At 37.6% G+C, this 26336-nt stretch overlaps 1 protein-coding gene and 1 long non-coding RNA gene across 3 annotated transcripts in view; both read left to right on the plus strand.

Moving 5' to 3' along the window:
- Window positions 1-26336, plus strand: part of GABRB2 (gamma-aminobutyric acid type A receptor subunit beta2) — a 155911-nt gene that overhangs the window by 73086 nt on the left and 56489 nt on the right. For both annotated transcript variants that reach the window (XM_009565043.2, XM_009565045.2), the window contains exon 7: window positions 13485-13567. In XM_009565043.2, the coding sequence (XP_009563338.1) occupies window positions 13485-13567 (83 nt within the window). The remainder of the gene's footprint in view (window positions 1-13484; window positions 13568-26336) is intronic.
- On the plus strand, window positions 14919-21529 carry LOC128853606 (uncharacterized). The gene is made up of 3 exons (XR_008452237.1): window positions 14919-21108; window positions 21192-21241; window positions 21373-21529. It is a non-coding gene; the product is annotated as an uncharacterized LOC128853606 (long non-coding RNA).

The raw sequence follows: 26336 nt of genomic DNA on the forward strand, positions 1-26336 counted from the left end.
TGTTGCAGGCAATGCCAACTTGAAGACCGCATCCCTGTTAAGACTTTTCTCTTGAGTTGTTACTTTTAACAATCTCTTCAAACACCTTTCCCTTAAGTATTATGTCTCTCGAAGGCATAACTATTATTATCCTTGTACATTAAGAAAATTATAAGGTATTCTTGCCAGGTGTTTAGTGGAAGCTGTCATGGCCTCTTACCGTCATTTGGTATCAGATAACAATGTTGATATGCAGACACTGATAATGTGAAAAATAACATCTAAAAAAGACACTCGGTGCCTTTCACAGTGAAGATTCATTTGATAAGTGCTGGATTTGACATAGGGAAACAAACTCAAACTCATAGCTTTGGAAATTCCTGCTTTATAAATATGGATCCTCTGAAAAAAATCAGACTTGCTTTGGTGCTGAAAATTCCATCCTCTAAAGCCTACCAAACAGGCTGATTTTCTGAGAAGTTGTCCATGTTTTGCTGAAGAGCTGTGGCTGGATGGCTGTTGCTCCCGTGTCTGGTCTCAAGAGTGGCTAAGGATGTGTGAAAGAGGACTTGGCAGTCATCAAACTCACTGCTGCTCTGGGATGGCTCTGTCCTGAACCTGCTATGCAAATGATGCTTTCACCTTGTGGGCTTATGCCAGTGTTTTCAGTCATCTCAAAGTACCTGTGCATTTAATCAAGTAAATGCCTTCCCGATGCTCTGAATTTAATTTGCTGAGTTTCAGCATGTATTGTCCTGTTGTTTATGTATAAAAGACTTTTAAGTAAAGCATAGGAGTAATTTTAGAGATTGTTTAAAAAAAAAGAAAAAAGGTTGCACTTTCTACAGCAAAAAGATCACCTCAAAAAAAATCCTGAATACAAGGAATACCTCCAGGACAGGTCCAGCATATCTCAGAAGAGCGGTATTTTTCTCATCAACTGTGTGTTTGCTGAATTCAGGGTAGGACAGATATTTTTCAGCTGACTCTTCATCCACCAAATGTGAACCAGTCAGAACCTGTATCTTGGAGAACAGAAGGTCTTGTGTATAGCCAAGGTAATGTGAAAAGAGATGAGATGTGTTTCTAAATTATATTATAAATGTACACAATATAAAGAAATCCTTCATATGTATTGATTCAACTTTCACTGCAGCATGAAATGTTAAAATGCCGTTCTGGATATACAAGATATTAAAAGTGATACCCACTGCCTGCATAAGTATATGGAAAGCAATGACCTGAATAAAACCTGATTAGAATCAGTTGAACTCTTTTGATTTTCTTTGAGACTCAAGTCATACGCTATCTGATAACAGTGTTGTGTACAGAGTCATCTCAGGCTCAAGAGTCAAGTATCTTCCAGATCTAATAGCTTTACTGATCATAAATGCAAATAACTTTGACCATAGAAACCGATGGATCTTACTAGCATTAAAAGTGGAAAAGAAGGAACCTTCATAAGATTAAGGGAATTTGTCTTAAATGAATAAAAATTTTATTTATTAAAAACCATATTCTGCAGCAAAACATAGTAATTAGGAGAAAATTCCTTTTTTGTTGCTTGTTTTTTTTTGCAGTGTATGGGTTAGTGTTCTCGGCCCTGAGATCTAGTTACTGAGAAGTTTCAAAGGTATTTCAAAACCAGGGTAGGACTAACTGATCTCAACTACCTGGCTCTATGCAGCTTTTCTATTTAGATTTCTGATGTTCAGTGTTTTATACAGCCTACTAGTGTTTCATACAGCTTATCAAGCTTTCAGTTCTTTTTGCCAGTATGATGTAGCTAGTATGTCGGAAGTTTTTGGAATGGTTTTCCTGTTTCTGTTTGGAACAAAGTTGTGAATGTTTCGAAATGAAGATGAGGAGGAGAAAGGTCGTAACTGAACCTCCGAACTTTGGCACAGGGGTGTGATGTAAACTTTAGGAAGTGGCAAGATAGCTAGAGTTTACCTAGATGTCTGTTAGTTGTAGTCATTTGTTTTGACTCACTGTTAAAGAAAAAAACAACAACCCTGTGCACTTCTCTCGTGCATCCAATAAATGCTTATCTAACATTGAATTGGTCTGAAGTGTAGATACTGATTTGGAAACATCAAATAAGAACATGATTTCCTATTTTCTAAATAATATTGCTGCTACTCTAATAATATATTGAATTAATACGTGTATCTGGTGTCTAAAATGGATGAAATATGGAATGGAGTATTGACGTTATAAGCCTAACATAATAGATAAGAAAAGCACTGAGGCCAGGCATGACGTGAGGAATGTGATAGGAGGCAGTTTTTAGTAATTTTTTTCATTGTCAAAGAAAAAAAGAAAGAACCGTTAAATACTTCCCCCAAGGACTTATCCGTAATTTCACAGTGGCCCTTTTAATTCTACGAGACGTTCCAGGTCGTTATGTATTATGTCAGTTGTACCACTCTAATATCTTGAAATAGGCTCTCGGTACTGCCGTGCATGAGTTAACACAGTTTTAAAAACTGTCGGTGGAAGCTGGCCAATGATATGTTTGTATGCAGCATGTATGCTCTACTGACACCAGAGCTGTCAGAAAAAAAAGTCTAATTACATTTATTACATTTTTTCCAATCGAAAGATGATAATTTTTTGCTCTAAAAGCTAAAATGTAAAGAAACTTGAGATAACGTTATAAACTTATGGTTCATGTATGACCTATAAGAATTAGTAAATCACGTAGTGTAAAGAAATTAGATAAAAATCCTGATAAAAATAAGTTTCTTAGGAATGAAACTGTTTAGATCAGTGCTAGGTATTAATTGGAGTCTCATGGCCTTAAGTTTTTGGTCAATTTCTTTTTCTCTCTTAAAACTATAAATTGAGTTGGGTGATGTAGCAGCGAAGTGCAGTTCATGAATTATTGATGAAAGATTTGTGTAAAATCAAGGATAGCAAGCTGGGTGATAGATAATACTTCTCAAACACTGAAACCCAGTTCTTGTCAGCCTGTTTGGCAAGGGTTGTAAGTAGTATTTGACTGCAAAAAAAGGCAAATACAAGTGCAGGAGGAAAGCATACAAATCAGAAACAGGATGCATCAAGGAAGGCTGATTAAAAAGTCTATATTACTTGTGTTGTTAAATATATATATGTGTGAATGCATTCATGTTACCTGTCATTCATGATGCATATGAACACAAAACGAGATCAGTAGCTTTTTTGATATGGCTACTCAGTTGTGAACTTGGCTGAATTGCTATAAATGTTTTCTTCTTTTTAAATGATGCTTTCATATACTTTGGGACCCATTCTATATAGCAAGACAGGTAATTCCAAGGAGTACTAAAAATAGGCTTCTTATTTTCCTTCGGGTTTGGGTTGAATTTGAGTCATGAAAGATGTGCTTTTGAAAACATCAGATCCTGAAGCTTGCAATTAAAAGCAAGGGGCAGGAGAGAGGGGAAAGCAGGGTTCTTATTACAGGTATATAATTTCATTTGTTTGTTTTTAAAACCTTGTACACAGCTCCTAGAGATGCCAATCAGATGAGGATACTCAAACATGCTTGCAGTTGGTATTGCGTGCACTGACACTGTAGGTAGAGGACTAAAGTCAGTATGGATGGTCTCAACCTCACTGAAACATAATACCCCTTTATTTTTTGTTTTACCAGTAGCAATGATAGATGCGTTTCTGTGTTCTGCAAAATGTATCATGGAATTCACAATCTGTCACGTGGACTTCATCCTCTGCTTATTGCCGTAGTCTTTTTCAGTGGTGCTCAGTGACAGAACAAGGGGTAACAGACACAAACTGGAGCACGAGAATTTCCACCTGAACATGAGGAAAAACTTCTTTACTTCAAGGCTGATGGAGCACTGGAACAGGCTGCCCAGGGAGGTTGTGGATTCTCCTCTGGAGATACTCAAACCCGCCTGGATGCACTTCTGTGCAGTGTGCTGTAGGTGAACCTGCTTTAGCAGTGGGGGTTGGACGGGATCTCCAGATACCCCTTCCAACCCCCACCATTCTGGGATTCTGTGGAGTGTTTCTGACTACTAACTACAAATAATGATCAATCAGTAAAATTAAAAGTGAAATGATACACTAGTATTAATGTGCTTATCTAGGTAATGGTAGTGTTAATATGTTAGCATAATAGGCATAAAGTCTGAGGGCAGTACTTCAGATGCTTTGGATCTTTAAGATCGTCTGTGTCATTTATTTATATTCCCTCTTTATTGACAGTTGATATTTGAAAGAATGTCAGTAGGGTGGAATTATATATTTGGATGTATGTCTCTTACTGTTCCTTAAATACCAGAGTGAGGCTGAAATGGTTGTTTGTGAAGCAAGAGATATTGATTTTATGATGACAGTCGATTTCAAGGATTTTTGGTTTATTGTACTAACTGATTACAGTAGATTTGATCAGTTTGTTCAATATTAGTACAAAAAGAAGCAGCTTCTCATTCTCTTTTTTATTTGTGTTTTGTTGAGCTTAGAAGAAGCACAAGGGGAGAGGGAGGGTGGGAACGGCAGAGATTTTTAGCTACGTCAACGTGAAGGTCTTTCTGATGTGCTTGGCTACTGCCTGTGCTTTCAGCTCTCATCAGAATTAAAAAAAACCAAATAAATAAAAGGAAATAAATTGATTTTGTACAGCTCTTTGATAGTGGCTGACCTCTCTCAGGTATAGAACAAAAGAGGTATCTGTTAGCAGAGTTATGGAGACCCATTTTGCAAAAGTATTTCAAGGGATGCAGAGCACATTACAGCTGCAGAGCGGGTGAGATAATTGTTTCGTACAGGGTTGGATTGGACAGGATGAGCTCCCTAGTGACACAGGAGATTTGTGGCTCCTACTTTTGCAGTTTTCGTGGCATACTGTTTTCTAAATCTGAATATCTGGTAAATGGCATTTTTTAGACCTTGTCAGTGAGAAAGGAAGTAGAGAAAATCCTCTTTGTCATCAGTAAAAGAAGAATAGGAAAGAAAAAATTCTATTATAAATGTTTGACTTGGTCATAGACAGAGACAGCCTGGAGTAATGCTGTATGGAACGTGTACATAAATTGGGTACCAGGAATAGCCTAGATAATAATGGTTACTCAAACGTACTAATATTGGCGCACAGTGCTGTGGTTGCAGATCTGCTCAGAGGAGGATTTTTTTCCCTTAGCCATTATCTTTCATGGTAAGGAAGTCATCCATGGTTACTGTACCAGTCATTTTGACATGCTACTGAAAACTTTCAGATGCATTTTAGGGAGTGTCAGGTTGTCTGTAGGTGGAAAATAGAAGAGGAAATTAAGAGAAGGTAATTAAATATTTCGTTCCTAGCAGTGGTGAAGTGCTGTTAGAGCAGAGTGAAGAGGAAAGAAATGTTTGCAAGCTATTTTTGCTAGGATTAGAAAGGTATACAGTAGATTGTTTAATGGAGGGAAGAAAGCGTAAAAAGCAAATGGTCTAATTGAAGTCCTACAGTCACAAAGGGAGACAGCGCAGCTGTCCTTGCATTCCAGTCTGTGTGGATGAAAATTTCTAATCCTAATTGAATTAATAAGTAATAACCTGTTTCCATTTTTCTCCTTTACTTTACCAAGTTTGCCTTTGTTATGACTGTTAACTGTCCCTGTTTGATTGCTTTTAAAGTGTGAACCTTGCTTTAGGCCAAGGAGAGTTCATTTTGCTTTCATCTCAGAATTTTTTGAGGGTTAGAGTTTACTCCTTTGTTGTAAAGGTTCTTGAAAGAAACTTAATAATTTCAGGTCTGTGCTAGAGGGGATTTAGTGACTTTTTTCCCACCTTTTTGGGTCTGAGTAATTCTGCTTATGAAGAATCCACTTAAATTTAGTGTTTTCTATTGACGTTTCCCTGTGGAAAATGAGCCTTCTTATTCTGACTCACAAAAGCCAGAGGAATAGGAGCTTTGGGCTCTTGTCTTACTACTTCTGTAAGAATTACTAAAGAAGCTGCAATCATAAAACGGAATGTGCCTTTCCTACAGAAGATTGTTTTGACTTTCACATTAATTTTTAACTTGAATAGAGCTTCCTTTCTCCAGAATGGTGAAAATTCCTTCCACTCGGTTGTCTCCCTGAATAGGCAAGTAATTGCAGATTAAGAAAGTAGTGAAGAAGTGACTGCAGTTTCTCAGTGAGCTCATCCTCTGGAGCACAAGTTTGTCACTAACAGGGGAAAGTGCAGGAGCCACAGGTTGTGTAAACACCACTGACATCTGTCTTGAAGATGGTCTGCACGTGGAGCTGTATCGAGCAATTGCTGAAGGGTGACCACTGCAGACACTTGAGGGCTGGGGAGGCGAGGGTTACATAATACTTTCTGGGCGAAGTGCTGAGTCCTTTGGTCACAACAACCCCATGCAACACTCCAGGCCTGGAAAAGTGTAGCTGGAAAGCTGCCTGGTAGAAAAGGACCTGGGGGTGCTGGTTGGCAGCCGGCCGAACGTGAGCCAACACGTGTGCCCAGGCAACCAAGAAGACCAGTGGCATCTTGGCTTGTAACAGAAATGGTGTGGCCAGCAGGAGTAGGAGAGCAAGCATTCCCTGTACTTGGCGCTGGTGAGGCCCAAACTGTGTTCAGTTTTTGGACCCCTCAGTACAAGAGAGGCATTAAGTTCTTGGAGCATGACCAGAGACAGGCAACAAAGCTGGTGGAAGGTCTGAAGCACAAGTCTTACAAGGTGCAGGTGACGTAGACTTTATTGTTGTCACAACTTCCTGAAAGGAGATTGTAGAGGGGTGTGTGCTGTCTTCTCCTCCAGAGTAACGAGTGATAGGACAAGAGGAAATGGCTTCAGGTTGCACCTGGAGAGGTACAACCAGAGGACATGGTTTAGTAGGCATGGTGGTGCTGGGCTGACAGTTGGACTGGATGATCTTGGAGGTCTTTTTCAACCTTAATGGTTTTATGGTTCTAAGACCCATGTAACATTGAGACACAGGCTCCTGAGGGAAACAAGTCAGTGTTCTTCCAAAGACAAGGGCTGCTCTTCAGGGTGGTAGTGCTACTGAAGTTCTTACTCTCTTAAGACATAAAAAGATATAAACAATTTGTACCATCTCATCTGTAATAATCTGTACCACTTTATTTCTACACTTTCAGTAGCAGTATTATCTGCACAACTTGTGCATTGAAGCAGTGGATATTTTGTAGACAAGATTTTCCCTTTTTCTCCCTAGTTCTTCACTTATTTAATTAATCATTGTATCTTTATCCTCTTGGAATAAAAACTGGTTATGTGGAGTATGTGTACAGTCAACATACTCACTAGAACTAAGCACCAGTTATTTCAGGCACTGAGAATTGAGAGCCACCAAATCCATGATTCTCCTTAGAAAATTCTCTCTCTCTTCCTTAGGTTAAGAGAGTCTGTATAAAATTTAATGTAATATCAGAATTGTAAGTTAGCTATTTTTAAAGAGAAATCAATAGATTTTAATGCTCTTACACTCTCATGTATATAAAGTTGAATTACTAGAACACATCTCCCCAAAAGGGTATGAGGGAGGTGTTTCCTGTGTTCTGAAGAGCATGGTTATACAATCTAAGACATTTAGGAATTATAAACTTTCCTTCACTTTGAAGAGGCAGATGTGTTATATATGATTTGGTTTTAGTATACAACATGTCTTGGGTGGTAGAAATATAATTTTTTAAGAAAAAGAAGCTGAAATAATGCACTTTCTATTTCAATGCTGACATTATTTGAGTGAAATAAACGTACAGTTTTCACAACCAGAATAAAGGACATGTTTTGCAAAATATTTAAAAGTAAAACTTGTAGCTTTCCAGTTACGGTCATAAAGCAAAAACTATGAACTCTAAGTGGAGGAGATGTACTAGCTCATTTTTCCAAGGCTGTTTGTTAACATTCTGAGTCACTCAGCCACAGTGTTCATATTGTTTCATTGTTCAGTAAGCCCTGTAATGTTTTTAGCATTCTGTCTTTTATTTATTTCTTTGGAAAGGGAAAAGTGAAGTCAATGCTAAAAGACAAGGATACATTTCACAGTGATAAAATATTAAAATCATGAAGTGCTCCTCTGAGCTCTTCTGCCATAACTGCTGCTTTGTGTTGTATGGGTGTTGTCTTCTAGAGGAGTACATATTATTTTAGAGAAAGGCTTGAATGACTTCAGTCTAAAGCTGACGTTATTGTACCAGAAGATTTTACTGCAGAATGATGTGTGCTTTTTGCGGGATTTTAAATTATGAACATGATGATGTGGCTGAGTTTTGGACTCAGTGACAGAATAGTATGCAATGTTCTCTAAATTAAAGAACACTTCGGAGAGCTACATGCGGAAAGGTATAGCAGAAAATTTGGCATCATTGCATGGAGATTTGCTACAGAATTCTGATTCTTCTAAGACAGAATTCCTTGGGTCTTAGGTTGGAACACTCATGAGATTTTGAGAAGTGGAATTAGAAGAGAGCATATTATAGATTCTGTGTAACATGAGCATAACATTTCCTCTCAAACTGAGACATCAACAGCAATGAAACAATTGCTAATTTAGCCTGTGAAGCTACACTGAGAAACTCTGTATGGAAGTTTATAGCAGTCAGCAGTAGAATGTTTGGATTTAATGATGGACTTGTAGAAATGTCACTGTTTATCCTTTACTAAAGCCAACTCTTAACCTGTGATTGTACAAGGGAAGCTTAACTTTTATGTGAGTAGGCAGAAGAAAGAAGAATTCTGTGAGCTATGTAATTAGCAATAAATCTATTTTCATTTAAAAGTAGATACATTATTATGTCTAACAACCTTGACACCTGTCTAAACCAATATTATTGTTCAAGACAGAAATTGAACACATTGCAGTTCTGTCCCCAGATTTCTGTGTATTTGAAATTGGTTCTGCTGGCTGCTGCCACCACTGATGTTTCCAACTGTCGCGCAGCAGGACTGTTTCCAAGAAGCAGAAGTAAACGGTGGGCTTAGCTGTGGTATGTGGTTTCAGTAACTAATTCAGACGCTTTGTGATTCCCAGTCAGTGTGTGTAGAAGATTCTTACAAAGTCCATAATAAAGAGATGCAGTCTGCTACAGAGTGTGGCATCCTGGCAAGCTCTTTGGATTACTCCTGATATGGTTAATGAGGAGTCATAGTCTGCCTTCAGATACACAAATCTGAAGCAGTATCTTGGACTGCTTTCAACAGGATGTATGTGCCTACTTTAATGCAAGAATTAGTCTTTGTATTTTCCTGGGCTTGAGCTTTGTCCTTAACTCGATAGGATCATGATCTGTCAGTGCTAGTGTTGAGTGTTACGTGGTTCTCATACTACCACTGTACTCAGAGGAGCTATCTGAAATTGTCAGCTTCTTGCTCATCAGTTCTGTTGTGTCTCTAATTACAGGTAAGGGCTGCTTCCTTCCAGGGCATAGAGAATTTTCTGTTGATACTTATTCCCCCCTAGCTTTGTGGAGCCACTGCAGCTCCGAGGGGGATTTGAATTCTGTCCATCTCCACATATCTTTTAACATTTCTCTCCTGTCTTTCAGTGCTGTTTTTAGTTTGCTGGTGATGCCAGAACTGTTTAAGTTGTTACTTTGAATTTCAAATCCCACTTGAATATGTCAGAAGAGCAAAATTTTGAAAATCTGTCCTCTACATAGCTCTGAAAAACAAGAACTGATAGTACTGCTGGGTTAGTTTTTGCTATAGATATTATTTTCTGCATCACTTTAAGTTTGGAAGCATTTTATTGCCTTCAACTTTAGCCTGTGAAAGGACCAGTGCCCATTTCCAGCTCTTATTTCAATTGCACAGCCTCTGCAAAGGTATGGAGATAGGGCAGATTTTCAGCTTCCTGAGAAATAATAGTTTGCTGTCAATAATACAGTATAATTCAGTAAACTTTACTTTCCCTGCATGCTACTTGTAGGGCAGGTTTCTTTGCACTGTAGCTATACTTGGTTTGCCACATGACATTTTCTTTAGGTCTACTTTATAGTATATGTATTTAGTCAGTTTAGTGCTTCAGTTGCTCTTTTTTTCTTTTTCTTTTTCTTTCCTTTTTTTTTTTTTGTACTCCATAATCAGTCTACATTCAAAATACAGATCATGAAAGAGGAATGTGGAGACTGGTTTGAATTGTTAGGAATCATAAAATAGCGCAAGGTTTCTTTTTCTTTAACAGGAGATGAATTGCTTAGTATGAGACAGTTCTGCAATATGTTTAATTTCATTCGGTGTTTCTCTGAGAGCACTGTTTTTCTGCTGTAATCCCTAATGACTGTCATGCGTTGAGTCACAATGTTGTTTTTTAAAAAGCTTTCACTTCTTCATTATTTGCTGTCAAGGCTACGTTATGCAAAATGCAGTGTTATTTTTTGTGCACTAGTCCTTTTCTGGAAATTGAAATAGCTCTGCTCTGAGAAAGAGCCTTTATGCTCGATTCAAGTATTCCGAACTACTGGAAGAACTACTGTTTCTTAATGTGTCTGAAAAGGTATGGGACACGTGTCTTGACTTTAAAAGTATTCTAAGGTGGTAATTCTTGCATGCTCCTGCATTGGTAATTTGGTTTAGCTATTCACTGTGAATTGCAAGCCACTAAGAATTATCAAAAGGTAGTTTCGTTGTTTAAATAATTTAGAAGATGAAAGAGTACTTCTTCTACTTTGTCACAGATGTGAGAAAAGTCAGGGTGAAAATATGAGGGTGATAGAAAGAGAGACAAGGACAGACTTCTTCCTTTATTTTATTTCAAGGAATTTGCATTATGGATAAGAAAGAACAAGCAAGTTGAATTAAATACATTATTCAAAACTGCTGTTTTGGCTTGGTTAGAACTCTGCTCTTCAAATAATTTTCATTACTCTGCCATTTTTTTTATTTTTTTTTAAAATTTCTGATGAGGTAAGGCGCTGTATCTTTTAGTAATTTGATAATGTTCCCTACAGAGCTTTTATCCTAGCTGACTGTAGCCTTTGGCCTCTTTTGTGCTATTCGTTGTGTCCAAAAGTCCTACTGAAGATATATCAGAACAGTGAGCGTTCAGCTCCACCATCAGTATGAACAGACACATTGCTGAGGAGAGCACAGGTGTGGTTCTTTCTTCTTGTTGAAGCCCCCAATCGGGTACGCTGTGTTTAGTACAGAGAAAGGTTTTAGAAAACTTAGGAGTCAACCATGCTTCGGTTAGTTTTTACTGTGATTCTTTTGTGCACTTAAACCTTAGTTGTAAATTTATGCTTCTGCCTTTTCCTTTGTGAACCCCTAAATTATTCTATAACTCAAGACTCTAATATACGCATAGATGTGGAAATATTGAGGTTATTAAACAAAAGGAAACAACAAGCCTCCCCACCAAAAAAACCCAAACACACAGACAATGTGAGCTGTATTTTTTTTTCTGGTCTCATTCCAGCTTTGCTGAGGTTGTTCCCAAAATAATCAGTCTTTCATAGATACTGCAATAAGCTAATTTCCTTTTGTTTTCCTCCAAGTTTTAGAATAAGGAATCAAGTCTGCTGCATTTGCGTTTACTATCAACAAACATATATTCCTCAGTGGTCTGGTTTTGTTAAAAGCTGGAAGACTTGCATTGAGGGTGGATTCCAAAGGATTCTTTTCCCTTGCTTTTGTCCACTCCAGGAAGCTTTCTTTTGAAGCATCTGTGGTGACCCACACTGGTTGAACACAATATGTTTTTCAAAAGAAATTCTGTGAGTACTCATGTAGTGATTGAAGGAAGAACTTAATTCCGAAAGATGGTCCTTTTCTCTGAGAGCCCAATACGTGTGAATGGTCAGAATGTAAAATTAAGAGATCTTGTCTGGATTCACAAGAAACAGGTGAATCCAGACAACTACTTACTAAGTGTTTTATAGGAATAACTTGTCCCTATGTTGTGCTCTTTTCTTTGAAGAAATATACAGAGACTTTTTTCTGGGAGTGGAAGTGAAGCATTGTTAGATAGGGCAGAAAGGATACTAGTGAAAAGATGGTATAGCTTCATCATTTCCTAAGTGCCTTGTGGAGAGGATTGCTGGCATCAGTTTTGAATGAATTTTGAGCCTCTCTCAAGCAGTTGTGGTTTTCTGCTTCTAACAAACTCTTATTGGGTGTTTAAGAAGAAAGAATGAAGTCTATCAAATGAGGGAGTTCTCAGTCTTGTCAGATCTAAGAATGTAAAAGAAGATTTTTAAACATTTAACAGTCTTAAGTATCTGCTATGAAAGACCAGTAACCCTCATACTGGGGACAGGATTTTGAGAGGAAAACTGTTGGTTACCCAGTCTCTCATGCATAGCCTGGAAAGCTGTAGGTGCTGCTGCTGTCAAGCGAGGTGGTGTCTGCCTTTCCTGTAGGCGCTCCATCTGTCCACTTGGGTCCCATTTTGGAGGCACGTTTACATCATTTTGGATGTTATCGTTTGAACCTTCAGCTCAACGAAAGCTTGTACAGTTGGCCACTGTGTAACGCTGTCATTTTTTACTGATGTGGAAGCATTTGGCTGGGTGGCTGCACTTAACTCACAGGAGGAAATCCTTGTTTCACCGAGTAGTCTCTATAAATCACCAGGCTCTAGTAGCTGTAGGAAAAGAGCTCTGATCGGATAGAGGGAGAGAGAAGAAAGGCTAGAAACCTCTTAGCTTATGCACTAAATCCACACCTGGCTGTGTGTGGTGTATGTGCAGGGTGTATGATTTTCACTGTTGGCAGATTCCAAACTGTGGGGTTTTTTTGAATGACTGCGCGGTTATATAGCACACTTTCAGGGAAATACGGGGAATTAGGAATTTATTTTTGTCTACACATTAAGAAGACTTGATTGGAACACAATTAATAAAATGCTATTGAGAATTGTGGTTTGGTACATATTCAGCTCAGGCTTATATTCCTCCATGAGGTTTATCAGTAAAAGATTTATTGATGGTACAGATGTTTCTCTCAACACCTAAAAGGCATGCCTGACACATATTAATGTTAGTAGGTTTGGTGTAATCTGGAGGCACAAATATGTTCTAAAAGTTTTGTGAAAAGGGTCCTGAAAATGTTCACTTTCTAATGTGTAGATAAAATAATACTTCATTTAAAAAGCACTATTGAACAGAAGAAAGAATAATTAAGTTTCATGAAGGGATTAGGGTATTAACCCAGGGTATCAAGTATATGTCTTTCTCTTTCCCTCTTTTTAGATTTCGTCTCCCACCTTTCTTCAAGCCTTTCTTTTTTGGCTTGAAGTTCTTAACTATAAAGTGAAAGAAATATTGCTATCCAAATTCATGCTTCATTTTGTCAGGATAAATTGATTGATGATTATTAACGCTTACAGTACCGTGATAATGGTGTGCAAAGGGGAAGCTCTCTGCTCACCCACCAGGCTGGCATAACCTTAAAACAGCATTCACTAGAGGTAAGCAGCAGATATGGTATTTCAGTAAATACAGAGAAGAGCGTCAGTTATGTAGAAATACATTTTCTTCTTTCAAAGGTGCGGTCAAGGAGAGATTGCAGCAAGACACATTAACAAGCTCTTCTGTTTCCTTCCTAGAATTACAACAACAGCTGCTTGTATGATGGACCTACGGAGATATCCGCTGGATGAGCAGAACTGCACGCTAGAGATTGAGAGCTGTAAGTACTTCTGCAAATCCGACTTATTCTGTGGTCAACTGCTTCAGATATTTTATTTCTGTCTTTTTTTTTTTTCTTTTTTAACATGCTACTAACCTAGTTGTCTTTCTGTCTGATGACATTTAGATCCTTGAAATACATGCAAAAAATAGCTTTCCAGATGGATTAGTAATTTGTGGCACAAGGATTAGCAAAAGTTATTCTGTGTTTTGATGGACAATTTACAGCTTTAAAAGTCTCATTCAAGTGTCTTGTTGGAGTTCATGTGAGGAGCATGAGGATTATTATCAGTTCTTTATCCTCCTTTACTGCTGAACTGTGTGGCAGCTTGTTTCCATTTATAAAGGATGGCAAGAGGTTAGAATTGTCCTTGAAATAGGTGTCTTGTGAGTTTTTTTCTAACGCCTGTGCTGTGGTTAAACTTTCAACACATGCAGTGTAGTCTCTTATGTATTCTGGTTTAATAGGTGGTGTCTCTATCAAACTTTTTATCTAGATGAGACTTGTGTTGTGAGATAAAATGTTAAATCTCTTTTCACTGGAAAATCTTTAGGGAATCTAAGTACATCAGAGGAAAAACAATTCACAGTCAGTTTTTATAAAGACAGTATTGTAAGCATGCATTGTTTGGCACTCTTAAGTAAAAGCATATATAGCACTCTCAAGATACAGTGCCTTTTTTCAGGAGATCCATAAGTAATCCAGCTGAGAAGTATCTTTAAGTTGAATGTGGCAAACAAAATGGAAATTAATGGCATGCTTTAAGATACTGTACGCAAACTTATGTGTATTTGTAAAGTAACTTCTGTATTACAGAAGATTGTGTGAGATTTCTGTGTGCACTGAAGTGCAAAACGACAGTAGCTTGTGAAACAGTCTGGTTGGTACAGCTGAGCTTCTTTCTCCTATTCTGGAAAGCATTGAAAAATATGCTTTAAATTTGTGTTCAGGGATCATTCGTTACAGTGTAATTTAAGGTTATGCCAAAATCCTTTCCTGTATTAAATCTATAACACTGCTGTGTGAAAAACGTACACGCATAAATGTGTCTTTGTTATTAAAGTTCCCCCCTTCTCTATGCTGAGATACACAGGCAGCAAAAGTGATGACAGACCTTGTTCTGTTGAGAATGAATGAAAACTTGGTTGGTTTGGGTTTTTTTTTGCAGTTCATTATAGAATTTCTATTGATAGCATTTGATTCGAAATTTCGTACCTGTAGCCTTTCACCGGTATAGAAGGCTGGGTTTAACATGTGAAACAACTACTGGCATAACTATATTCCTTTTTACAGAGAATATTGCTTGCTATGTCAGTGTCTTTTAATTGTTACTATAGCAAGGACCTGGAATTATTTTTTTTTTCCCAGTTGTATGAGTAAGGTGGAAAGCTGGAGAGTCAAAGGACATCCTTTCTCTCTATTTACAGCATCATTTAAACAATCAACAAAGTCTTGCCATCTCTCTGCATTGCTGAGATTCACAAACTAGATATGCCCTGCCTATTGTGCTTCCAGGACCCACTCTGGGAAATATTCCCAGGAAAGCCCTCCCAGGTCAGTCCTTACGCAAAACTGAAAATGAAATCATGTCCCTGCTTTTCAATGAGAGCACTTGTTCTCAGTCAGGCTTAGAATGTGGAACCTCTGGGTTTAAGTTTCTCTTTTATGTGATTTGGAATATGAGTTTGAAGCCAGATTATTTATGTTTCAAGAAACGACCCTGGTAAACAGGATGTTGAGCTCTCAGAATTGTTGTTCGGCTTGGTAGGAAGAGCACAGTACTCATTGTATCATAGACAGAGTAGGAGTTTAATTTAATGTAGCATTTGGGATGTGCGTAGGAGAGCCCCTTTGTGGATTTATTGGCTCTGTTGCAGCATCACAAAAGTAAAATTGGTTTAAATCAGGATACTGTATGTAGCTAGCCTGTCTTTCATTGCAGTAACAAAAGCCATTAAAGAATATGGATAGAAGTAATACTTGAACTGTGTTTTGAAATGCTTTCATGTTCCTTTAGAACATTATTTCTCTTCAGGTGAAGACCTGAGTCTGTCTAATCTTCATGAATCACTTCAGACAAAAATGCTGGTAGGTAGATAGGTAAAGTGAATAAAATTGAAAGTGACTTTCTGAGTCATTCAGTGCAGGTACTTAAGTCACAATCCTTTAAACTGGTTAAGCTGCGTGCTAAAAGTAGCTTGGTTTCTTGCCCTTCTGATCCTGTTTCACCATTGAGCTATTGTGATGGTTAGAAATTCTCTAAATCTACCCCAAGTGTTTTCATGACTGTGAAAGCATGAAATAATATTCGCAGCCTGTGTCAACAATTATCTTTAAAGTCATCAGTGCTTTCTCATAGGCTTCATTTAATGAAACTGAATATGCCGCTGTCTTTTAGTTTTCTCAGAGCATGTTAAGAGAAATGCAGAACCAGCTAATGCTCCTTCTTCATTAGGAGTAACTAGTACCGTAAATAGCATCCCAGATGAAACCTCTGTTACACTATGGCAATAATCCTGCCCTTTTCCCAAAAGCCACCTTTGCCTTCCCTCACAACTGCATAACTTTCACAGATGATAGTCTCTCCTTGAACAGTACACTCAGGTCTTTCTCTGCCTCTCTCGTCTTCCAGCAGTGGGTTCTACCTTTGGCAGATTTTTATATTTTTTTGCATAGTAGTAAGAACACATGACTTGACATTTCATAACACTGCTCACATAAATCAACGTTCTTAATATTGCTACAGTCCTCAAGGTTATTCAGTTCTTGCTATATTTATTCTGATTTTGTCTTAGCGGTGCCTGCAGATTTAGTTTCATTAGAAATTTCATTAACACATAAATGCTAAGGAATACTAATGCCAAGAAGGATGAGCTTTGCTTATAATCATTCTCTGTACTGGCTATGATCTATTCTTTAGCGCAATACAATTTCCTATGCGTTTTTTATAGATCTTTACTAATTGTCTGCTCATAGATAGTCCTATATCAAATTTAATAAAGTCCAGCTTAGATATACTTCGTTTAAATGAAGAGTTATTGTCTAACCAGATCCTTTGAGTTCAGTTATGATAGAATTTTATCCTGTTTCCATATGTGTTAACGTCTATAATGTCCCTCCATTCTTTCTATGCTTCCTTGTTCCTTTCCCCGACTCATCCTGTTATTGATGCCAGAGTTGATTGGCTCCTTCTTAGCTGCCTGAGTTAGATTTCACGCGTCATTGTGTTCACTGAAATTTGTGGCCAATATCAAGTTTTTGTTAATCTAGTTTTGCCTAAATATAGATTCATTTGCAAATCAGAAGTTACAGTGGAAAAGGGTTGTATGTATGTATGTATGTATGTATGTATTAGTGCGATTAGATGCTGAAAGTGTGAGAGAGGACTATTCCCTGTTAGCTCAGAGATTATCACCTTTGGGACCCAAAATCCTATTTTTTTCAGTATAGCTAGTTACATGTCTTTTACTTTTTGCTTTGCTCATCCTTTAAAGGCAGAAATGTGTTGAATGGTTTTACTATGATGCTTCTGAATCTATAGGCCATCTTTTCCAAAGATGTATAATCTGAGCTATTCTATTTCTCAACTTGCGGGCAACGGTGAGCTTTTACCTGTTCGGTTGAATATTGACTTGACTCAGTGAAATACCTCTCCTTTTCTGCTCTGTATCTCTGCCACTGCTGTACGAACTGCTGAGTTTCTGGTGACGCTCTAGATTAATTCTTGTTTCTCTGCTGTTTCCTGCCTCTCTGGAGTTGTTACTGTTGAAAGGAATTTATCGGCTAATCAACCATAAGACTGGTGGGAACTCAGAGGCAAAAAGTAATATGACAGAGTTTGAAGAATACTCTGTATTCATATAAAGAAATAAAACATCATATTACACATCCTCTAGCATAACAGATAGAAATTATTGTGATTCTTTTGAATATTTCATAGTGTAATCATTCAAGATTCATCTGATGCATTTGGACCTTTGTCCTTCTCACTGATGTGGTGCCATATAGAGATAAAAATTCATTTCAGTTCCTCCTTATCTCATTTCATAATGTGTTTGGTTTAGCTGTATTGCTGTTATACTGAAGTATAATACAGAAACTGCCTGCTGTGGAACAGTGATTTTTTTTTTTTTTTGTTATTTTTTTTTTTCCATTTTTTTGTCTCTGTGGAACAAACAAGAACACGCGGAGCTTCTCCTTGGAAGCATATTCTCAGAAACATTTTCTGTGGTGTATTAAAGATGTGGCGTTAAAAAAAGTACATTAAAGCCCTGCTGTCTGAAACCTTAGCAAACGGGGAGCTTGCCACTCCGATGTACTGTCCAGGGAAAAAGAACAGACTCGGAATGGTGCACGCAGACAGGGAGGAAAAACTGTTTTGCTGACAAATGAGAAATGACTCTTTTTAGATTATTTCATTTATTTAACAGCCTGAGGTGTTTGGATCAGAAATCATTAGGTATTTTATTTTTCCTGTTTCCTGACAGAAGGGCCACAGAAGCACACTAAGATAAGTTAAAAACTTCCATTCAGTAACCACCTAGAAAAAGCCTACAGAACAGAGGCAAAAGCATATCATTCCATCCAGTATCAAATGCTTTCTCATCAGATCATCTGAAAGCTCATCAACCAGGCAAACAGAAGTCATCTTTGTGTGCTCAAGGTGGCTTTACGAGCACATTTGAGGCACTGAAAAGAAATCAAAGATGCCTTTTGCTGAAGCCTTGACTACTTTGCAGATGGCTGCTCTGGCCATCGATCAAAGCTGTAATCAGGTCACACGGGACAAATGGTAGAACTCCGGGAGCTGATCGGGCCAGACTCTTCTGGGTTAGAGGCAAATGTGCTTGATGCCAGGCAAGAGGCTCTGCCGATCCCCAGGGAGTAGATTGTTCAGCAAAAGATACCATGGGAACATCCAACAATTGCACAGTAAGTGCAAAGCTTTTCTTTGGAGAACATATATTTTTATTAGAAGTTTACAGAATCTTTGGTGTATGTTGTCTATCAGTAATATTTATTGCTCTGACAAGTTCTCCTATTTTGGTTTAGGCACAAAAGGAATTACTTTTTTACTTGCTGCCTGGTGTTTCTAAGTTTTGGACCCAATCCTTGTTAACTGTTGTATCACAGTTGAAACTACACAGATCTCTGAAAGGGACAGAAAAACCATCCTCAGTGCTGGTGTGTGTTGTCTTTCCTCATGGTTGAGTTACATCACAGGCAGCTGCTCCTGGAAATCAGTAGCTATTGTTTTGTAGTGGCAAGACCAGCAATTTTCTCATCATTGGGTTAAGGTGGCAGTACTTCCTGAGTTTGGCCTGATGACATATTAATTTGTTACACTCTTTTCTGTCATTGTGACAGCTGTAGGTTATGTCGTGTTTTTTATTGACTTTTGTGAGGTTTATTTGCATTGGGTTCATAACAGTTAACAGACCTGACTTTGCAGTGGGACGTGAGAATAATACTTACCCTCCTTCTTCCTCTTCTTTAACTAAAAAAAACATTATTGATAAACAATGTTTTCCTTACATGTAATGTATGGCTTACTTGGATTGCAGAGTTTAGTGCTGAACAAAGGTTTATTTGGGACCTAGTGAAATGACCTAAATAACGAATTGCTGTTGTAAATAATGCACTTATTCCAACCTCTGTCAAAAGAAATTGCATGTGGTAGTTGTCTGCCATATTCAATTATTTGTATACAACAATGACGAACTAAGCAGGATCAACTCATACCCTACACAGGAAAACAGTGTCTCATGTTTCCTCTCTGACAGCAGTCAGAGACTTGGGTGAGATTGAACAGTCATTCAGGTTCCTCTGTATGAAGAGAAATAAATCTACTTCTTGACATACAAGCCAAATGACGTGACTTCCAGTGTGCTCTGTATTGGGTAGCTTTCCATAAATACTGTTCCATCTAACACAAGTTCCTAAAGTAGGAATTGGAGCTTCATCTCTCATATGTTTCTTTTGTTTTTCCTGAACTCTGAATTCCCTTTATTTTGTACTCATGCTGAAATGCAAAATATTTCATTTTCAGTCACTGAACAGGACAATTTAATTGTTTGTTTGGGTTTTTTTTCAACAAATAGAACACAGAGTGAAGATGATCATCTTTTGTTTTGGCATTTCATTTGGGTGGAAGAAGATTTAACTTTCAAGTAGATAACCCTGGGGAACATTATTTTGTTTTGATGGAATAACAGAAAATAAATCAAATTAGCAGAAGCATTGGCAAACTTCAGCATCACAATCGTTTCATTCTATTGATCAGCACCTTTTTGAATGATGAGAGCTTTGTGAAAGAAATCTTGTTCAGTTCCTCATGTTACTTGGTACTGTTAGTTCAGACTGTTCAAATTCCACCTGTACCTAGAAAATATAAGCTGCTTTCTGTTACTGGAAGTAGTCCCATTTTCCTATGTCTTTAAGTCTGTATATTGGCTTCAGAGTTAGTATTGCTTACAATGGTAGTAGTTAATTTAAAAATAATTCAGTCATGGTATTGTCCAACTTTTGGCAATGTTAGGGGAGTTAGTTGTCATCTTTTGTCAGCCTTAACACTACTATAATTAATGTGAGAAAATGCAATTGCAATTTTGCTAAGGCATTGCATTGCCGTGCAAGTCATAAAAGGAATACTACACGATGAAATTATTCTAGTTTTAGAACTATTCCTGATACATATGCTACTCAGAGTATTCAACATGTATTTGATACACTGTCCAAAATAATTTGGATGGAAACCCAAAGGAGTTGTATCTTTTTGTGTGAAAAATTCCAACTCTTAGATAAACTTTCTTATGATGTGCATTTGTTCTGATTAAAAATTAAATGCAAATAATACTGGAGGGTTTTTCCTGGTAAAGTCAGCACTTTTATCCTTTTTATGAAACAGTTAATTGACAATCAACATACATTAGAAGCGAGTATGAGTTCAATAGTAGATACAGCTTTGTTCAAGGCAAAGACCTGTTTTGGGCTGTTACGTGAACTAGTTTCATAAAAGCAGAGCAGGCACCTGCATCTTACAGTGTGGGAACTCATCTGTGCACATCAGAGGCTCTTCAAGAAAACGGCACTTTCTTTCTCCTGACCACAGCCTGGAATGTCCCTACAACAGCTCACTTCTGGAAGACTGATCTGTACCAAAATTTTATACAGACTACCTGAGTGAAACTGAAATGCTGGTAAGTTAAGATTTTGCTTGTGAATTTTGCTTTTTCTTTTATTTTTATATTTGTGTCTGGACCTTAGTAACCTGTCACCTGATACATGTTCTGTCTTGCTTTTGGAAAATTGTGGAAAGGGGTGAAGAACACAGTAGACGACTCATTTTTTTTTTTGCCTGTAGTCCCTCTCTGTCTTCTTTTCTTTGCAGAGCCGAAAATAGGCAATAACTCCTATTCTGTCAGAATTACTCTCATAGAGATGGTATCCATGCCAAGCAACTTCTAGTTCTTCACATCCAATGTGAATGTGCAGGGAAGCAGATGAGCCTCAAGGTACTGCAGGTGCAATGCATTTATACTGTAAGTCGCTTATGTTAAGGTAGTGCACTTGATTCTGACGGTGCTCTATGCATGCACTAACTGAAGTATTATTTTCCATTTAGGTTTCAAGAACAACTTTCTGCAAGTCCGGAAAGATCCATAGCCTTCTTAGGTAAATGCATGATACTTTTCTCCTGCAAAGCCTAAGTTCTTGTCAAAGTTTGGTCTCTTGCTGACCAATAACAACTAGCTTTTGTTTGTCTCAGTTTTTAGTCATTTACCTCTATTTTTACTCATTTACAGGCAGTTGGGATTAAAGAAGTGAGTGTTACGTTTTGCCATGAGGGCAGAAAAACCTATACCTCACTGTGTCCACATCTGGATGTTACCCTTTAATTTGCTATGTACAGCACAGCCTTCTCTTTTTCTCTTGCAATGACTCCTCATGTGCTACTGATAATACTGTGAAATTGATTGTATGGTTCTGTGAAAGTTACTTGCACTATAAAATTGTAAGGTCTCTGCTAAATGTTTCTTACAGAAATAAAACTTTTCTACTGTTGTATCTCTGTGTTTCATTATGAGTATAAAGGAATTCTGAACACAATAAAACATAGAAAACTTTTTAAGTCTGGTGAGAGAAGATGACTGCAAGATTGGAATCTCTGGGAGCTGAAGGTTCTGGTTTTATATACAAAAAGCATTTAAAAAGTATAAAAATCATTGTATATAAAAATATTATTTACGAAAGAAACTTTTTTTTTTTGGATGGGAGATCTTGAAAGTGATGCAAATTTAAGTAGCATTTGTACTGTGCACAGTCCTGTCAGTTTGTGCGGCTGAGTGATGTCTGTGCAGAGTTCTAGTCACCTTTTTTTGAAGATAAGTTTTTTTGCAACTAAACAGTGGGCCTCTGTTTGCACATATCTACATGTCTACTAGCTCTTCTTCGGTCTTGAAACTCTACTCAGGAGCACTTTGTTCTGTGGATGCCAACATGCTTTTGCTTTTAAGGATTTAAAAAGAATTTTTTTAAAAAAATTTGAATTAGGTCATTATGACTGTTACAAATTGTATGGCTGTAATTTTACCAAACATCAAATTGTAAATATATTGATGTAATTGTTGTTTGAGGATGATTTGCAGCTTTAATGGACATATATGAACAGGCAGCTTAACATTTTTCTCATACTCTGAAGCATATCCTAAAATGCCTTGCTTTTATAGAGACCTCTGTAACCATATTAAAATTTGAGTTTTGGCCTTCTGGGGATACTGAATCAGAATTCAAAACTGGAGCCAGGGTGTTTCATCTACATCCCTGTTACAGCCATTTCTGTGCAAGGATAACTTGACTGTCTTGTGACCAGTGAAAGTCGGGCAACCTCTGCTGCCATTCTTTTTTTCACTTGTTCTGGATTTAAAGTGTCCATAAGAAATCTTTAATATTTGAATCCACCATTTCTGTCATTGTTCTGATATAGTATATCCTCAAGGCACTGTATTGCAAATGCAAATAGCAGTTTCACGTGGGACCTGTACAACAATCTCTCACCGTAGTGTTACAGACACAAACTAAGGGTTTATACTTTTAAAATATTTTCCATGTAAACTTCTCTGCTTATAGAATCATAGAATGATTTGAGTTGTAAGGGACTTCAAAAGGTGCACTTTCTTTGATCTTCATTTTCTTGCTGACATACCTATGGAAACTCTTACTATTCTTTGCATCCCTTGCCAAGTTCAGCTCCAGCTGCACCTTTGCCTTCCTAACCCCATGTCTACACACCCAAGCAGTGTCCCTGTGAACGTCCCAGGATACCTGTCTCTGCTTCCTGTCCCTCTACCTTCCTTCTTGCCTTTTAGTTTGACCAGCTGGTCTTGACTCAGCCATGGTGGTCTCTTTCTTGATTTCTTACACCTGCAAATCAAGAGCTCTTGCACTCTGTGGAGAGCATTCATAAAGGTCTGCCTTGTGCTCCCTTGTCCACGAGGGCATTGACTATGTGTTTGACTCTGTTCTGTGATACAGAGAAAGATATTGCTGAATAGAGTCTGTCAACAACAATGAAATCCAGCTTTTTAACTTGATCTAAATAATGTTTTAACAACTTCATAGAAAAGATTAATGACTGTACGTTTGCTGTTACAGAGAAAAAAACCCACAACTGTAGATGCTCTTTAATTTCTTGAATCATTGTCATACACTCTTCTTTAGTGAAAAAATTAACTACGTAGAGTGCCGAAACGTTGTCATTTCATCAGCACAGATGAGTAGGAATAGTAAGATTTGATGACTACAGTAGTAAATGTTGCTCTCGACAGGGACAGACCTGCTGGGTTTGATGACTGTTTATTCTTCTTGAGACACTGGGTTAGTTTCAGTAGCCTGTATGTGACAAGGTGACTTCTTTAAGGGAAAATACCTGCTGTCTAGCCTTCTGTGCTGGTAGTGGTCAGGTAGAATTGGCCATAGTCATAGTTTCGCTCACTTTTCAGTGCATAAGTGTGCTGCTTTACAAATAGAACGAGTATGAAGATTATGCAAAAAAATAGGCAGTTAGATACAGCAAAAACCTGCTTAGTTAATAAAAAAGGGTGCTCTCTTGTATTGCTGTACCTGTGAGATAGTATCCAATAAAACAGTGCCGTGTTCTAAGCAGCTTTCCTGTCTCTGCTTTTACAAAGAGTACTGCACGTTTGGTTTTTTTTCCTGCTGTTGGAAGAGTGACTTTCTTGAAAGGGCTGATGCACTTGTCTTTCCTGCTTGAATATAAGCTAGCACCCCCTACTGAGTCAAGCTCCTGTGACCACTTCTGTAAGTTTATTTCTTCTGGGAATACAAAAACCTTAACTAGTACTGTGATACTAACATGTCTGCTTGGAGATGGGAAGGATCTCTGGTTATATAGAAACAATATGATTTTGTGATATCACTTGCTCTTACTGGGAAAACACTGTGGTTTTTGAATCCAGCATGTTTTCCTTTAAATACAGTGATTTAGGCAACATAGAGCAGCTGCTTGTTTTGTGTGTTTTTGTTTTAGAGGTTTGTTGGGGTTTTTTTTCATCTTTTTTTCCTTCAGGGATTTGGATGATTGTGGAAAGAATTTTAGCCAGAAGGTAGAACAAAACTCACTGAGGAGACTCCAGCTGGGACTGAAAATACAGCATTGTTGGTTCCACATGCTCATGAGTTAACACATGAGGTGACATGAGCAGCCAAAAATGAACTCAGTCTGTTAAAAAGGACAGGATACTTTATTTTAAATGCTATTATTAAGGGCCTATCATTCTGTTATGACAAATATATCTCCCAAATTTCCTGGTTTGCTTATGAATATTGGCTATTCCATGAGTGTCTGACCTTCGAAGGAGTAAGCTCAGCTATCAACTCAAGCGCTGTCATCCCTGGTGAGTTATCAGAATAGATTACAATCTGCTTCCGAATGTAAGCTATAAATAATTATGAGGATGATGAGTAGGCAAGCCTTTTAGTTAGATCTTTCCTTATCTAAATTGTTTTTCCAATCATGACAAAAATACCGAAGTATGCAGTAAAAATATCTGAGCAAAATATCAGCATCAGTTGCACACAGGAAGATAATTAGCAGAAAGTGTGCATCTGTTCTTGCAGATTCAAAGAAGGGCAGATGAGCTGATGTGAAGTTCTGTATACTTTAACCTGGACTATTTTCAGCCCGTGGTTATTGTGGTATTGGTCCAGTGCATTGCAGCTGTCTGCACAAAGGTATATCTAACAGTAAATTGGTGTTATTTTCTACAGTCATCCTACGGTATACGTGGAACTTTAAAATTCTGACTTGGCTTGTGTAGGAATGGCTGATGCCAGTCTAATTTCTTGGCCAATATGAACGGAGGATTTCATGGCAAAAAGAGATGCAGAGTTCTTATCTGTCGTTAAAATATGACCAAATAAAAGTTGACGAAAAGCTCTTGCTATTTAAAGATGTTTGTGTAAGAAGAGATATTCTCATCTAAAGACATCATTGTTGCAACTGGAACACATGGTCTGAAAGTGTGTATACCTTTTTTGAGTTAAATGTTGCTGGTCTGTCAAAATACCTGTTGCTGTTGATGTGTGGTGATACCTAGAGCTTTACTAAAAACACTTGCATTTAAAATTATCGAATGGTTAAATGTTATCAGTGTACTATTTTACCTGTAGAAGTATTCTGCTGTCATGATTAGGATATAGCGGCTAAATGAGATTTTTCCTCTTCAGAGAGGAACTTGTGCCGTCTGTTCTCGATGGCTAATGTTGAATGTCAAAGTTACGAGGTGAGTCTGCTCTGAATTACCATCTGGACAAGGCAGGTTTTGGTGCTTTTTATTGTCCTCAAGAGAGACCTGTCTCCTGTGACTGAGTAGTTTCCTAGCTTTGGCATCAGTGCCTCAATGTATGCAGCATGAAATTCTTCTTAAATGACATTTCTAAATTGATCAACGTAGCCATACTTGACAATACAGCATTACAATTATGGGAAGATACAAAAATAAATATCAATTTGTAAAATTGCCATGTCTGGTTTTTTTTCAGAGGAAGTGTAACAATTGAGTTAAGCACGTTTAAAGCTAATTTAAGTTACCTTTATTTGTAACTTCATTTTTGATGAGGAAATGATTGGGTATTATTTACTGGGTGTCTGCAGCTCAGTTACATATTGTTGCATTACAAGTTGTTTAAGCTAGGGCAAGAAGACCTTGGGTTGTGTATGATTAGATAGATTATCTCAGAAATTTCTGTTTTGCAAGGATAGGTATGCTGTATGCTGGCTTATCAAAGCATGATTGTTTCCATAAATCTTGCTAATGGTTGAATATTTCATCTATAGGACAGGGTTATTGTTCATTCCTCATCCATTTTTTACTTATCTGTTTGCTCTGTATGACTCCTCTGAAAATTTATGGCACTAGAGAGTGGAGGGGAAAAAAGTTCTATAGCTTTGAGGGTATTTTAAGAAACAAAAGGTGGCCTGTTGGAGTTGATGCTTTACACAGTATTCCTTTGTCTGAACATAAAGAGAGAGCATCTTCTTAAAGTCTTGGCCAGCTAGTTCAAATGTTATGTACGCTTGATGTTGATTATTTGAGTTTTTGGGTTACAATCAAAGATAAGAAGGTAATTGTATATTAAATATTTTAAAATGGTGTAGGGTTTTTTCTAACTTGATTAAAAATTAAATTTTTTCTTTCCCCTTTGGGATATTTGGGGGGAAAAAAGGGGTCATGAGGCAGTTTGTGTA

This window comes from Cuculus canorus, chromosome 14 (genome assembly GCF_017976375.1).
Source record: "Cuculus canorus isolate bCucCan1 chromosome 14, bCucCan1.pri, whole genome shotgun sequence".
In the NCBI taxonomy this organism is placed as follows: domain Eukaryota; kingdom Metazoa; phylum Chordata; class Aves; order Cuculiformes; family Cuculidae; genus Cuculus; species Cuculus canorus.